The following is a 15467-nucleotide window of genomic DNA, read 5'->3' as shown; positions in this document are numbered from 1 at the left end:
CCTAGTTCGAACTAGGGGGGGTAATGTTGTCATACGGAGTTGCAAATGAAACCCGGGATTTGAATTTCCCGGGCTTAATTTGCATAAAGCCGGCCGGCGCCATTTTTAAATGCCGGCTAGGTCGGACCCCGTGGCGCCAGCTGGCTTTATGCAAATGAAGCCTGGGAAATTCAAATCCCGGGCTTCATTTGCAACTCCGTATGACTACATTACCCCCCCCCCCCAGTTCGAACTAGGGGGGTAGTGTAGACATACCCAAAGATACGCTAACTTAGCCTTAGCTCAACATACTGGACGTGGCCTGTAGGGCCCTTGCGTTACAGCCAAAACATACTCTAATGTAAACCTATTAACATATTAAAGTAAAACAAAAAATCAAATGAGTAAGCAAATTCAAAAGCCATAAATGTATATAGGCAAGAAAGCAGGCTCGCCCTTAGGCTACACTTTGGAACTGGGCATGTGAACACACGTGTCCCCCAATCCCCCATCTGTTACACAACAAATACCTTGAGTCTCAGCTTTCTGCAGAGACAGAGTCCCATCCAGAGAACTGGGTCAAACTTTCCTATCTTTCCATAGTTCTGACCCAGCCTCCATCTCTACCCTGAGTTCCCACTCCCTTCCATTGCGTTTGGTTCATTTCTGGTCACTTCCTTTGCCTGCTAAGAACTTTATACTCCCGTTCACACCACCCCACATTTCTGCAAAGACCTCTCACTTCTTCTGGGGGTAGACCAGATCAATAGTTTCAAACTACGGGGCACAACTCAGTACCAAGTCATGGAACAGCAGGCAAAGGGTCTTGTTGCTGCAGGGGGATCAGGTAACCAGTGAGGGTGCTAAGGCAGGTACCTGCTAGCTCTGGCCCCACAGACTGCACTGTGCCCTACAAGTGGCTGGCATCAGGCTCAGTTGTTCGGTGGGAGGGGGGAGAGAAGGAAAGCACATGGGGCCCTGCATGCTCTGTGCACTGCCCCTGCCCCAAGCACTAGCTCCATAGTCCCATCGGCTGGAAACCTGCTGCTAGCTGGAAGCTCCCTTAGCAACCCTGCTGCACCAGTGACTGGGAGCCACTCAAGTTAAGAGCCTCTTTCCTCAAGCCTGTTCCCCACAAAGACGGAGCCCCCTCCCACATCCCAAAGCTCTCCTCCTCAGCCTCACACCAAAGCCCACACTAGCGAGCATCAACAATATTCTTCCACTGAGTCATGAGAGAAAAAGTTTGAATATTACTGGATTAGATGACCCTTCTAAGCCTATTACTCTCCTTAGGTTGGGCTGCTTCCTTCAAAAAATTCCTGACAATCCGTCTACTCCATAAAGCATTCTGGGAAAAACACACTCATGTTTCTGTTTGTATTCTACTATGGGCGTGTCTACACAGCAGGACTTAACTTGAAATAAGCTACGCAAATTGAGCTACAGCAATTGCGTAGCATATTTCAAAATTGGGAGGGTCTACACAGCACTTATTTTGAAATAGATCACTTGGCCTCTGATTTCCCTTACTCCTCGTACAATGAAGGTTACAGGAGTCAGAATAAGCAGTCCTCCAGCTTGTCAGTATTTCAATATTATTTCAAAATAGCTGCCTGCAGTGTAGATGCAGACTAAGTTATTTTGAAATAACGCTAGTTATTTCAAAACAATGTAGGTGTGTAGACGAACCTTATGTCATTGTGGGACAATTGGCCAGAGACTAACCAGCAATCTCCAGCCGGTATTATTTAGAATTCTCAGAAAACACTGCAATTCCAATTGGTTCACGGCCCATTCCTTGGGTTAATAGGACACTCAGACATCTCCCCTCCCAACGTAGCAAAGTTGACGTTCCCATTAGTGACCACACTTACTGGGCCTAACCCTATAGATCTGATGCAGGCCAAATTCCCAACTCCCCCTCCCCCTGCCTTAAGACCAGGTCTCCCTGCATGTGATCTACTGAAGAAAGATCCCCCGTTTCTGAACAGAAGTAGGCTGAACAGTGAGATTGCAAGAGAGGGAGGAACTGAGACTTTCTTGGAAGTGAGGAATCAGCTGCATGGGGAAGTGCGAGAGAAAAAGCCACCTAAGGAGGAAGCTGAGATTGCAGGACCCTGAGCAACCGGGTGATAGATATTAGCTACACTGGAGAGAGTTCATGGAGGGGCTTGATTTCTAGTTGAGTAATCCTGAACTGGATCCAATAGTATTGTAAGGAAGACAGGAGAAATAATACTTCTAATCTACTCCACAGCAGCTGGAGTCTCGTGTCCAGTTCTAGGTGCCACAGTTCAGGAAACGTGGACAAATTGAAGAAGGTCCCGAGAAGAGCAACAGAAATGATTTAAGTTCTAGAAAACATGAGCTATGTGTGACGATGGAGAGAACTGGGTTTGTTTAGTCTGGAAAAGACAGGACTGAAAGGGGACATTATAACTTTTCAAACTCATAAAAGATTGTTACAGGGACAAGTGAGAAAAATTGTTCTCCTTAATCTCCAAAGACAGGAGAAGAAGCAGTGAAGCTGCAAGAGCAGTTTGGGTTGGACATTAGGAAAAAACTTCCTGTCAGGGTGCTTGAGCACTTGGAATTTCTATTGCAGGTTAGACAAATAGCTGGCAGGGACAGTCTACACAATACCTGCCATAAGTGCAGGGGACAGACTAGATGCCCTCTTGGGGTCTCATCAGGTACTAAGATTCTATGATCCAGACATGGGTAGGGAGCCAGGGCAGAGGGCTGAGGATGGCGTAGAACAGCATGAGAAAGAGCAACCTGGCCACAGCAGCCGAGCTCCTCAGAAGTGGACAGAGCACGTAGGAGCAGTTTTCAGGACACAAAGGGCTGATGGCCCAGGGAAGGATTTCAGCAGAGACGGGGCAAGGAAAGGATCAGGGGCAATGTGTTTTTCAGGGGCAAACATGACATCATTGCAAAGCATAGGGGACACCAATGATGCCCACTTCAGCACTGTCTCTCCCCACAGAGGCACATCCCAGGCCACCCAGTAAGTATTGCAGTGAAGGCGATGGGCATCACATCTGCCACACAGTGATTGCTCTGCTGGGTCTGTCAGGTGCGACATGAAACTCACATTCACTTTTGCTATTTGATGCTGAAGGAGGCAGCACGGTGGGAAGGGGCAGAGGAGAAAGCTTGCCAAAGAAAACAACCCTTTGAATAGGGCTTATTATGCAGGAAAAGGTCAGGGGAAAAAAGCCATTTGCTGACAGATGAGACAGGGCAGTGACATGTCAGCTAAGGTGATTCCAAGATGGGCACTGAACGGGGCTCAATACTCGTATGGAAAAACTTGTTTCAGAGTGAACATAAAAAAGATGATCTTCTCATATTCTGATTTGTTGCCAAACTCAAAAAGACAGGAGAACAGGGGCGAGTCATCAGGACGGAGGAGAAAGCTTGCCAAAGAAAAACAACCCTTGGAATATGGCTTATGGGCCAGGACAAGGGCAGGGGATAAAAGCCATTGGGCAGTGACGTGTCAGCTAGGTGGTTCTAACATGGACACTGCATGACCCTGTCCTCTGAGGCTCAGTACTCAGATGGGAAGAACACTCCTAAAACAAATGAGCAAATCTCACAACAAAGCCAAACCCAGACTATCAGAAATCTAGCTAGTGTGCACAGCACATGCCAAACACAGCCTCGTTCTCAGAAACTCTCCTGTTTCCGAGAGAGGCATTAAGGATAGTCACGTTTCCTGAGTTATTCTAAGTTCCTTTTTCAGTATTAAATGAAAGCAACTTCCTCTGTGATGCTTTATCGTTGTCATGTGAAGAGGGAACAGCCGTGAAAGCTTGCAAATGCTTAGGCCTTCCCTTGAGAGAGCCCCTTTAGCAATAAGTTCGTAGATCAGGCTCCTGACCCTTTTAATCCTTCGCCTCTCTCCAGAGTCTGCCAACAAGGGCACCAACTATAACAAAACTTTTCTGATGTTGACACTTGTCCAACAGAAACTGAACTGAGACCAATTCCTCTCCAATACAATGGTACAAAGTAAGGGCCTGGCCTGCCCAACCCTTACTACGAGGCATAGCTTAACTGACTACAAATATCACCTGAAATGAGATGTTGGGCCACTGAAGCAATAGCTCTTGAGTTTATAGCCCTGTAGGACCTTAGAGGCTAACAAACATTTTTAGAATCATGAGCATTCGTGGGTAAAACCCACTTCATCAGATGAGTTGGAGTAGCAATAAAAGAAACCAAGATATACATAAAAGCAAAAATAGTACTTTTCAATTGTTGGGCCCATGTTAATGAGGCTAATTAAGTGGGCTGACTGTGTCCCGTTAATGGCTTTTGAGGTGAAAATACAGATGCTAAAGGAAGGAGAAACTGGCTTTGTAATGGGTCAACCAGTTAATGTCTTTATTCAAACTCGGGGTAAGTGTCAAACTTGTAGATGATGCAGAGGATTCTTGGCAGTTCTGAACTTAGGCTGTGTCTTGCAGTTCTTCCAGGTCTTTCCTTCTTATTATTCTTTTTGTTCCTTCTTTTACTTTCTTCCTCTTTTGCTGGTCTCCTTATTTGACCCATTTATATAGTGAAACTTGAGTCCTGCTTAGCCATACTGTCACCAATTATTTTATTAAAATTTTACTAACCAATCATAAAATACTGCAACAAAATTATCTAATCAGTCAGACCCCAGTACCTTAGTAGATTTACACCTAGCAAAATTAATTATACAGCAGACAGAAACCATTAAAAAGCAGACAGATAGTCTGGTGATAGTAGGTGCCATTAGGACAGGGTCTTCTTTGCAGCCTGTGTGACACTATTGTAATGGAATTTAGATGGAATTTGAGCCTGTGACTCCCTGCTTTATAGCTAATGGCTGTTGCTTTTACAATCTGGCTGCAAAGGGAGGACTTGGGCGTTAAGCCTTCCAATATGGCTACAGAAAAAAAGCCATGTTCTTTCCCTGACTCTCAGACTAACACAGTAACCACTAAATTCATCCTCTGTGCATGAGTCTGGTCCGATTCTGCAAGCTGATTTCACTGTTTACTTTGAGAAATACCATCTCCAGTGTTTGAGACCAACATGGGATATTTGGTTTACTAGAACTTTGCGGTCAGAGGTCGTTCTTACTGAAGAAACTTGTTAGTCTTTTTTGCTTTGTGCTTTAGTTCATGCTGCCTTAGCAACATGAGAATCAATATCAGGGATTTATATTCTGCCTTCCAAATAGTGGGAGATCCTGGACCCACAAAACAATTTTGGGATAAGCTTATCAAGCCTCTATAAAAGTGTATCATCCACAACATAAATATAAGAGTGAGATTGAAGCTTGTCCTTTGATCTGATTATTCAGGCAGCTAAAAAAGGTAGAGATTGGATGATTCAGGGTATCACACATGCAGCCTGAAAGCTCACGTAGGTTTCTGGTTAATTGATAAGCAGGCACTGAGAATATTTTCTACCTGATGTCTGCTTTGAAATCTCGCTACTGAACAAAAGAACAAACTGTGGTGCATTGAGGATCATTTTGGACAGCCACAGCTGCAGCCATATTTCATTATAATTGACTGGAGAAAATGTTGCCACAGCCAAAGAACTGGGACACATCGCCAAGCTGGACAATCACATTTGGAGTCTTTTTTTCCCTGCTAGAGGAATGTTATTCCCCCTGATATAAAAGAGGTTCTAGGGTGCAACAGCCATAGAGTTAAGGCTAGAAAGCACCACAGATCAGCTAATCTGACATCCTGCATATTACACCACCCACCAACACACACAAAGCCCAACAGCCAAGCTAGTGTAAGCAGGATCTGAAGAACGTGTCTCTCACAGCTAGCTGGAAATCGGGAGAGACCCTGGGTCCATGAAAAGACAATTTGTTCCTGTTTTGCTTAGCTGTATTAGATATTCAGCAGATGGTGTGGTATTTTGCTCATGGGAGCCAACATAATTTGTGACCCCACTCCAGCTATGTTTGTATGAAATGCTGGCATAGCTTAAAGATGGCTCCCAATGTTTGACATGTTGTGGGAATGCAGAATTCAGGACTGTGCTTGTTCCAAATGACGGTTCACAGGCTCACGGTTAGCAGAAAGAATCTTACTAATGCAGGGGCTCAACTTTACAGCTCTATGAGAGATGGGGCTGAAGGAATGTTATTTTGGTCAGGAGGCTATCTGGCTTTCCCTACTTGGTTGGGTTTCACCTATTTCCTCCGCCCCCTCCCCGCAGACACACACAGACTATTCAAGAAATGGAACTAAATAGATATTATTAGGGAGCTGAAATCACTTCGCAAGAATATTGTGGGAGACCGTATCAAAAGCCTTGCTAAAGTCAAGGTATATCACATCCACTGACTTCCCCATGTCCACAGAGCCACTTACCTCATCATAGAAGCTAATCAGATTGGTCAGGCACGACTTTCCCTTTGTGAATCCATGCTGACTATTCCTAATCACTTTCCTCTCTTCCAAGTGCCTCAACATGGATTCTTTAAGGATCCCTTCCATGATTTTTCCAGGAACCGAGGTAAGACTGACCGGCCTATAGTTCCCTGGATTGTTCTTCTTCCCTTTTTTGAAGATGGGCGCTACATTTGCCTATTTCCAATCATCCGGGATTTCTCCTGATCTCCATGACTTTTCAAAGATAATGGCCAAAGGCTCCTCAATGACATTTGCCAACTCCCTCAGTACCCTCGGATGCATTAAGTCCGGACCCATGGATTTGTGTACGTTTAGCTTTTCTAAATAGTTCCTAACCTGTTCTTTACCCACCAAGGACTGTCCATCTTCATCCCATCTTGTGTCACTTAGCGCATTAGTCTGGGAGCTCACCTTGTCCGTGAATACAGAGGCAAAGAAAGTATTGAGTACTCATGGTTTTGGTTTGTGAACTTTGTGGTGTTGCCTAAATTAATGCCATGTTACTTCCCTCCCTTTTGCTAAAAGTTTCTTTTCTACTCTCAGACTGCCTCAGCTCCAGGCACCCCTCAGGGACACTGGTGGGAGTGGGGAGGCTGCAGCTCGTGCCACACTTGTACAGGGAAAATTGCAGGCTGTTCTCCTTCATTAAGGAGTGAGGGGAAAGTGCACGGTTTGCTGCATTCCTCATTCTGACTGGGGTGTGCTGGGGGCAGATGAACCTGGACTTGCCCCAGCCAAGAGATATGCACCCCTCCCCTGGCTGTGCCTGCTGGAGCTGCAGCAGCTATAGAGAGGTGCTTCTCAGCGGGTCCCAAACTGATGCAATGAGAGAGGCCTACCTAACCACAGCATCCTGGCTCCCCTCTCCTCAGGAAAGCCTGAATACTGAACCCCTCATCCCCACAGCAAGGATTTTAATGAAGGAAACCAAAAGTTAAATTAAGGACCTGAGCAACACTGAGTAAATCTTCTAGTAAAATAAATAAATGTTCCTCTTTGCCTGATTTTAGCAGGTTAATATGATTAATTTGGATAATGTGGATTAAAGGCTCATCAATTTATCTGATCAGACGATAATAAGGTTCTTGTCCCAGAATGAGGCTACACAGAGTTTGCACAGGGACCCTTGGGGTGTTTGACAGGGACACTCACACTGAGACAAATGCAGCCTTCAACACTTTTATTGAGATAAATGAAATAATAATCAAACAGCAACCTAAGGGCAAATTAATGGCTTACAAAGGCAATAACACTGTTCTAGCCACACATGTGATATCACAGACTAGAAAGCTTTCGATGGCTGTACTCACACCCGTCCTTGGGGGAAAGGAACAAAGGAGCAGCCTCACCCCTGGCATGCCAGGAGTTCAGGTCCCGGTTCCTCAGTCCCTGAGCAGGAGGGAGTGCAGAGCTCAGGAGATGCTGAACATTGACGAGCCAGAGATGCCTCCATCTAAAAGAGTTTTAACTGAACGAACCAACATAAAGAAAATTAAAATCTGACTAATAAACAGAAGGAAAATGAACAAAGATACCTAAAAGCTCAGAATCTTTGGAGCTACGTGGTATAAAGGTAACGTACCAAGTCCTGCTTCCATGTCCAAATGTAGAATCCACCAATGTTGCACCCATGACTGCTGACATCCACGTACGTATTCATGACAGTAGCTCATTTGCACATCTGCTATTTCTGTCCTACCTGGTTCTAAGTGATGAACCAGTTATACTTTACCATGTTTATCTATGTAAAGGCAGCAGCCATATATGGCTCTTACGCTTTAGCTCACTACCTAGGTGACAGGTCCCAAAGATCTGTACGCTAACTTAGCCTTAGCTCAACATACAGGACGTGGCCTGTAGGCCCCTTGCGTTACAGCCAAAACATACTCTAATATCACCCTATACACATATTAAAGTAAAATACTCAAACCCATAAGAAAATTAAAACCCCATAAGAAAAGATAGGCAAGCAAGCAGGCTAGCCTTATGGTAAAGCACACTGGCCTTGCCCCCTTCCCCCATCTCTTACACAGCAAATAGCTTGGGTTGCATCTTTCTCCAGAGACAGAATCCTGTCCAGAGAACTGGGTGAAACTCTCCTATCTTTCCATACTTCTAATCCAGCCTCCATCTCTACCCTGAGCTCCCGCTCCCTTCCATTGTGTGTACTGTTGGTTCATTTCTGGTCACGCCCTTTACCTCCGAACTGCTTTATACTCCCCTTCACACCACCCCACATTTCTGCAAGAACCTCTCACTCCTTCAGGGGTTAGACTAGACGACACCGCTAAACACCTAATTCTCCTTTGGCCATGCTGCTTCCTTCAAAAAACTCCATCTTCTCCATAAATCTTTCTGGCAAGAACTCAGTCATGCCTGTGTTTGAATTACACTATGTCCTTGTGGATCCCTACTGGGGAAGGGACCCGTTTTCTGTTTGGCACACTGCACCTCTTTTTCGGTGCCACGCACACAGACGATGCTTTGTAGTAATGACACGCATGCTGTCTAGCCACCTGGGCTTGCGAGAGACTAACCAGCAATCGCCAGACGGTGCTATATAGAATTCTCAGAAAACACTGCAATTCCGACTGGTTCATGGCCCATTCCTGGGGTTAATAGGACATTCAGACATCTCGCCTCCCAAAATAATAAACTTGAAGTTCCCATTAGTGACCATTCTTACCAGACCTATCCCTGTAATTTTGATACAGTCTCTCCCACCCACCCCTTAAGACTGGTTCTTCTCCCTGAATGTGATCTACTGAATTAAAATCCTGTTTTTAATGGAATAAGGCTGGACAGTGAGACTGCAGAAGAGGGAGGAACTGAGGCTTTTTAGCAGAGTGGAGTCAGCTGCATGGGGAAGTGCTAGAGAAAGAGCCGCCTGGGAGAGGAGACTGAGATTACAGGAGTCTGAGTAACCAGGTGGCAGATACTAGTTAGACTTAGCTAGACTGGAGTAACTCCACGGAGGGTCTTGATTTCTAGGAGAATAATCCAGAGCTGGATCCAGGAACATTTTACAGAAGACAAAAGAAGTAATACTTCTACTCTATTCTGTTTCAGCTTGAGTCTTGTGCCCAGTTCTGGGTGCCACATTTCAGGAATGATGTGGCCAAACTGAAGAAGGTCCAGAGAAGAGCAACAAAAATTATTCAAGTTCCAGTAAACATGAGCTATAAGTGAAGACTGAAAGAACTGGGGTTGCTGAGTCTGGAAAAGAGAAGACTGTCCTCAGGTACATAAATGATTGTCCTTAATCTCCAGAGATAGGGAAGAACCGATGAAACTGCAAGAGCAGTTTGGGTTGGACATTAGGAAAAACTTCTTGTCAAGGTGGTTGAGCACTTGGAATTTCTACTGCAGGTTAGACAAACACCTGTCAGGGACGGTCTACATAATACTAAGTTCTGCCAGGAGTACAGAGGACTACACTAGATGACCTCTCGGGATCCCTTCCCTGTGATCCAGACATGGGTAGGAAACCAGGGCAGAGGTTACAGCATGAGAAAGAGCAACCTGAACGCAGCATCCTGGATCCCTGGAAGCAGACAGAGCAGGGAGGGGCAGTTTTCAGAACAAAAAGGGCTGATGGCCATGGGAAGGATTTCAGCACAGACGGGGCAAGAGAAGGATCAGGGGCAATGTGGTTCTCAGGGGCAAACATGACATCATTGCAAGGCATGGGGGACACCAATGACGCCCACTTCAGCACTGTCTCTCCCCACAGGGGCCCGTCCCAGTGAGTATTGCAGTGAAGGCGATGGGCATCACATTTGCCACAGAGTGATTGCCCTGGTGGATCTGACAGGCGTGCCATGAAACTCACATTCACTTTTGCTATTTGGTGCTGAAGGGGGCAGCACGGTGGGAAGGGCAGAGGAGAAAGCTTGCCAAAGAAAACAACCCTTTGAATATGGCTTATGGGCCAGGACAAGGGCAGGGGATAAAAGCCATTTGCTGACAGGTGAGACGGGGCAGTGATGTGTCAGCTCAGGTGGTTCTAACATGGACACTGCACGGGCCTGTCCTCTGAGGCTCAGCAGTCATATGGAAAGACTTGTTTCAGAGTGAACATAAAGAAGAGGATCTTCTCATAGTCGGATTTGGTGCCAAACTCAAAGAGGCAGCAGAACAGGGGTGAGCCATCAGGGCCTGGCCCCATGTACTGCAGATCCGAATAAGCACAGAAGCCCTTGCAGATGACAGTGGGTTCTGTCCAGCTTTCTGGATTTAAGGGTTCCTTGTTGAGGTACACGCCTAAATCTTTCCGCTCGCTGCGGTGTATGGGGTGAGAATAGAGGACCCACATGTCCTGCTCTGACTGCACACCAGCGGGTCTTGGGAAGCCAATAACACTCCCGTGACAGCCCTCTGGAGGTTCTACCAGATTCTGAATTTTACACTGTTGGTCACTGGGAAAATCCCTCCCCTCGTTGTAGCTCACAGCCTGGACTCTGGCTCTCTCTTTGCTTCTAGCGTTGCAGTACAGCACTGACTTTCCTTGGCTCCTCAATTCAACCACCTGGCATTCCCCAGCTTTCTTCTCTGACAGAAAGTTTCCCCTTTTCCAGGTCTTCCCATGGTCATCACTAACAAAGCAGAAGGGGTGGGGGGACGGAGAACTATTGTCATGTATCCAATAGGCATGTGCTGGAATCACTAGACTCTTAACCTCATTGTTTAGCTGTAAACCGTGGCCTGGTCCCACTGCAAAGGTAGCCCAGGCCTTGGGCACTGTGTCAGTGTCAGTGAGATCTGTCACAGGGCTCCAGGAGACTCCATTGTCAGCGCTGGTGACCTGGCACAGACGGGCCTTGTTTTCCTTCTTGTCGAGCTGGTGTTGCTCAGAGATGTTTCCCTCGACAGCTATAAAGACCAGAACGACATTTCCAGTGACTTCATCATACACAGGACATGGGTTCATGGGGCGGTGGTCACCCAGTGGAGCCTTGACAATGGTCTTCACTTTTTCCCACTGCCACACAATATTAAAATAAACATAGTATTAAAATAAATCCATGTTACACAGGACGGATACTTATATTACACATGCAGGCCAGAAATAAGCAGCAGCGAATCCAATTGAGTGATGAGAATAGGGCACCGGAAGTCGAAGGTTTATGTCCCAGAGCTGCCACTGACTTGCTGTGTTACTCAGAAAGCTAAATCAGAAGACTGATTTTCACAGGTATGAAGCCCCCATACATGCCTCATTATGAAACCAGGCACCTGGCTTTAGTCTCCCACGTTTGCAACATTGGATTAGTGACTCACCTGAACGAGACGGCAAGTGAGAAGCGGAGCTCTGGTCCAGACCCCACAGGTCCTAACTCCCTTGTGCTTGGCTGAAATTTAATAGCTCACAGCACAGCCAGGGAACCATGGAATAGGAGAGTTAGAAGAGACTGTACCAGCTGCACAGCAACTAGAGGAGGCCGAAGTGCAGCCTTCTGGCTGGGAATGGGATGGCCAGAGAAGCTATTTGAGTTATTCAGATGGATGCTTAAGTCCTGATTTGCTGATTGATCATTTTTAATCCTTGTCTCTACTTCAAATTTCTAACCAACATCTGTATAGCTTTTATTTAATAAACCTCAGCATGCAGACAAGGTACCAAGTCCCTTTCTGACCAGCTGAACCCCATTTCACAGAATTATAGGTGGTTAATGAGCCATTGTTATTGAATATGTATCTAGCCGGACTGCTCTGAGACCTCAGTTGTGATAGGCAGAGACAGTGATTGGTCCTGAACAATGTACCATCTCACACAGCGATTTCAACCTGTGGTTTGTGGACCCCTGGGGACTCGCACACTAGGTCTAAGATTTCTAAGGGATCATCACCCCATCCATTCAAAGGGGTTGGCACCTTCTTTTGTAGGGCTCTGCAAAGGACGAGAGGTGGCAGTCCAGTGAGCTAAGACAGCAAGCCGCATGTGGAGGCTCAGAGGAGAGGGGTAGGAGGCCACAGACACTGTATTGTAAAACGTTTGCAATTGTTAGAAGTTATTACAAATGGATGGAGAATCGAGGACCCCCAGCTGCCTGCCAGCCCAGCCCTCATTAGCGGGTGAATTATTAAGTTAGCAGACATGTTTCACACATGAACCGGACAAACATTTTGTCGGGTGGAGCAATTTTCAACAATTGGTGAACTAGAAGTTTGTCTAGCTAGAATGAGCAGGTGCCCTTCCCACACGGCTCACCTCCCAGCCCACCTCTTTCTGTCTTTGGTCTCTGGATCCGTGCCAGTGACCCTCTGCTGCTGGCTCCCTGCCTGGCTCCCTGCACACAGTAGGGATGCCCTAGTAAGCCTATATTGCCCACACATCTTTTTGGCTCTTGTCCCAACCCCACACCCAGGTTACTGCCCCACGAATAAGTGAAGCAACGAAAGTCACTTCCGTGAAAGGTGCATTACCTGAACGGCGTGCGTAGTCTCATTGTACGTGCCTCTGTGCATGACTATCAGCTTGGCGCTTTCATCCTTCTCACCCCCCCGCTGCTCGGCGAAAGCCAGGATGGTGTGGGACTTCTGAATGTAGAGCAGGGCTGGGATTCGATAGTGCGGCTGTTCCTCTTGGAACATATTTTCTCGCAGGTTGAAAGGGAAAGGCATCGGGCTGTCGGAACAGCAGGAAATGGGTATGATCTCCCTTCCCCTTAAGCTGTAGGGGCTGGGCAGCTACCTATTAAGCACAGCCAAGAGAGACGCCTCTCCCTACGCGCTGGAGTTGCTGGGGATGGCGTGCATGGGGGGGGGAGCCTCCCCAATGGCCCCAGCACCAAGCTGGAGGTAGCGCCTTGCCTTGCCAGTCCCAGCGTGGTGTTGGTGCAGCTGGAGAAGAGGAGCCCCTCCTGGCCATTCCCAGCAGGGAGCCACCCAGGTAAGTCTGAGCCTCAACCCTCTGCCCCACTTTGACCCCCCAGATTGCTCCTCTCCCCAAAGCCCTGAACCACACCTCCACCCCAGACCTTTATCCCTCCTGCACCCCAACTCCCAGCCCAGAGCCTGCACCCTTCTCCTGCCTCCCAATTCCTCATCCCCAGTCCCACCTCAGCGCCTGCACCCCCAGCCAGAGCCCTTGCACTCTGGCAAGGACTGTCTATTGCAGCTCCCTCCTTCTCTTCCTATTACTGGGCCACATGCCCTCCCTGTTTTTGGACACCTCCTGCTCCACCTACAGCCTAGCAGGGAGGAGTGGGCAGCCTGTGCGTTCCTTCCTGCCCCCTCTTTCGTCCCTAACCCCATTAAGGGGGGGATGCAGGTGGAGCCCCTTGGGAGGAATCCACTCTCCCCCAACCTGTCCTTTTTGCAGACATTAAAGTTCTGTGCACAGAGTTCCCCCCACCCCCAGAAATGGGCTGCAGTAATGCCGGCTATCACTGCACAGGGCAGAGCCCAGCTTGCACAGGGAAGTCCCTGGCCGGGATGGGGTGAAGGAGGGAGAGAGCCAGAGGGTTCCTGGCAGCTGCAGTTCCCCGCATGCCCTGAGGGAAGGAGAGGGCAAGCCTGGGACTGGTTATCACGCTGTTTCTCCCTCTGAATCCGTGGGCTCTTGGAAGGCCGAGGGGAGAGGGTTCAGGTATACGAGGCCCCACAGCTGGGCTCTGGGGGGAAAAGGGGTGCAGGTATCTGGTCTGGAGGGGGCCATGGTTGGGCCCTGGGGAGGAGGCTGGCTGGATGTATTGACTGCATGGAGACCTGCAGGGGGGTCTGTGGAGGGAGGCTTGTGGGTGCCTGGCTCCCGGCTGAGCTTGTGGAGGGGAGCATAGTGGGGCTGCCAAACACGATCTGGGCTGTCAGAGGGGTTTCTTTAACTCTCTGCTCCCAGGAGACTGTTTGGGTCTGTCTGTTAGGGTACGTCTACACTGCATCCCTAGTTCGAACTAGGGATGCAAATGGAGACAATCGAAGTAGTTAATGAAGCGGGGATTTAAATATCCCGCCCTCCATTAACATGATCTTGCCGGCGCGCTAGTTCGAATCACAGCTGATTCGAACCAGGAAGTGCGCGCTGGGACGCGTTAGTTCAGACTAAAGCCCTTAGTCCGAACTAATGTTACTCCTCAAAAAATGAGGACTTTAGTCCGAACTAACGCGTCCCAGCGCGCACTTCCTGGTTTGAATCAGCTGTGATTCGAACTAGCGCGCCGGCGAGATCATGTTAATGGAGCGCGGGATATTTAAATCCCCGCTTCATTAACTACTTCGATTGTCTCCATTTGCACCCCTAGTTCGAACTAGGGATGCAGTGTAGACATACCCTTACAGACACAGTTGCTGATGGGGTGTTGAAATAAATCACCAAAATACCTGAAGCTCACATGGCCACGCCGTGGTATTTTGACAAAACACCTTTGCAGCATTCTGAATTCCTGTGCGCAGAGGATGGAACGTGTTGGTGCAGAATGCAACAGGAGCAAGGCCGAGCTAGGGCTAAGTTAGTGTACGTCTGTTTGGGACCTTTCACCTGGGTGATGGGGATGAGCTAATGCCTTCACAGGGCTGTAGCCTTGAACACAGACAGAGAAAGGAGGCGTCGCAGCAGGTTGGTGTAGGAGAGCTAAGTCCATACTCCCTTTTACACTGAAGAGGTGTGTCACAAAGAAAGAATCAAAAAGCCCCAACAGGACAGAAATAAGGGACGCTGCACCAAGCTGGAGGTAGCGCCCTGCCTTGCCAGTCCCTTCAGTTCCCCGAGTCTGCTCCCCTGAACTGCCGCCCTCAGTTTACCCCAGCTGTTTGGGATGTCCCGAGAGGGGACAGAGACCTCTCGATCGGCTCAGAACATGGTCGCCATAAAAAGGAAGAGAAGGGAACTTGCCCCTGTCCCTCAGATTTTTTTCTAGGGACTTGTTTGAAGTGTGAAACCTGGTTTGGGGGTGTTATTTCCTGTTGATGTTGATGAAGTGACACCCTGTTTTAGAGATAAAGAGAGCAGAGTGTTCACCGCATAGTTTCCTATAAGACTTACACAGTCTTGCTTGTGTCCCTAACCCAATTCATTTGTATTATTTTGAAAATAAAATGAAAATGTCCCTGCTTTATTTGAAGCAC

General features: G+C 47.8%; 1 protein-coding gene across 14 annotated transcripts in view; it reads right to left on the bottom strand.

Annotated features, from left to right (window-relative positions):
- Positions 1-219: 219 nt before the first annotated feature.
- Positions 220-15467, bottom strand: part of NEU2 (neuraminidase 2) — a 132715-nt gene continuing 117467 nt past the window's right edge. For 13 of the 14 annotated variants that reach the window (XM_075937395.1, XM_075937393.1, XM_075937397.1 and 10 more), the window contains 2 exons: positions 12828-13029; positions 7542-11382 (listed from right to left, as the gene is read on the bottom strand). In XM_075937395.1, the coding sequence (XP_075793510.1) occupies positions 10444-11382; positions 12828-13029 (1141 nt within the window). In that variant the 3' untranslated portion in view covers positions 7542-10443. Of the gene's footprint in view, positions 2761-7541; positions 11383-12827; positions 13030-15467 lie in introns of those variants that run through there. The other variant, XR_012906184.1, reaches the window with a different exon arrangement.

This window comes from Pelodiscus sinensis, chromosome 10 (genome assembly GCF_049634645.1).
Source record: "Pelodiscus sinensis isolate JC-2024 chromosome 10, ASM4963464v1, whole genome shotgun sequence".
NCBI classification, from domain to species: Eukaryota; Metazoa; Chordata; order Testudines; family Trionychidae; genus Pelodiscus; species Pelodiscus sinensis.
Note: the sequence above shows the minus strand (reverse complement) of the source record. Positions and strands in the feature narration are given on the sequence as shown.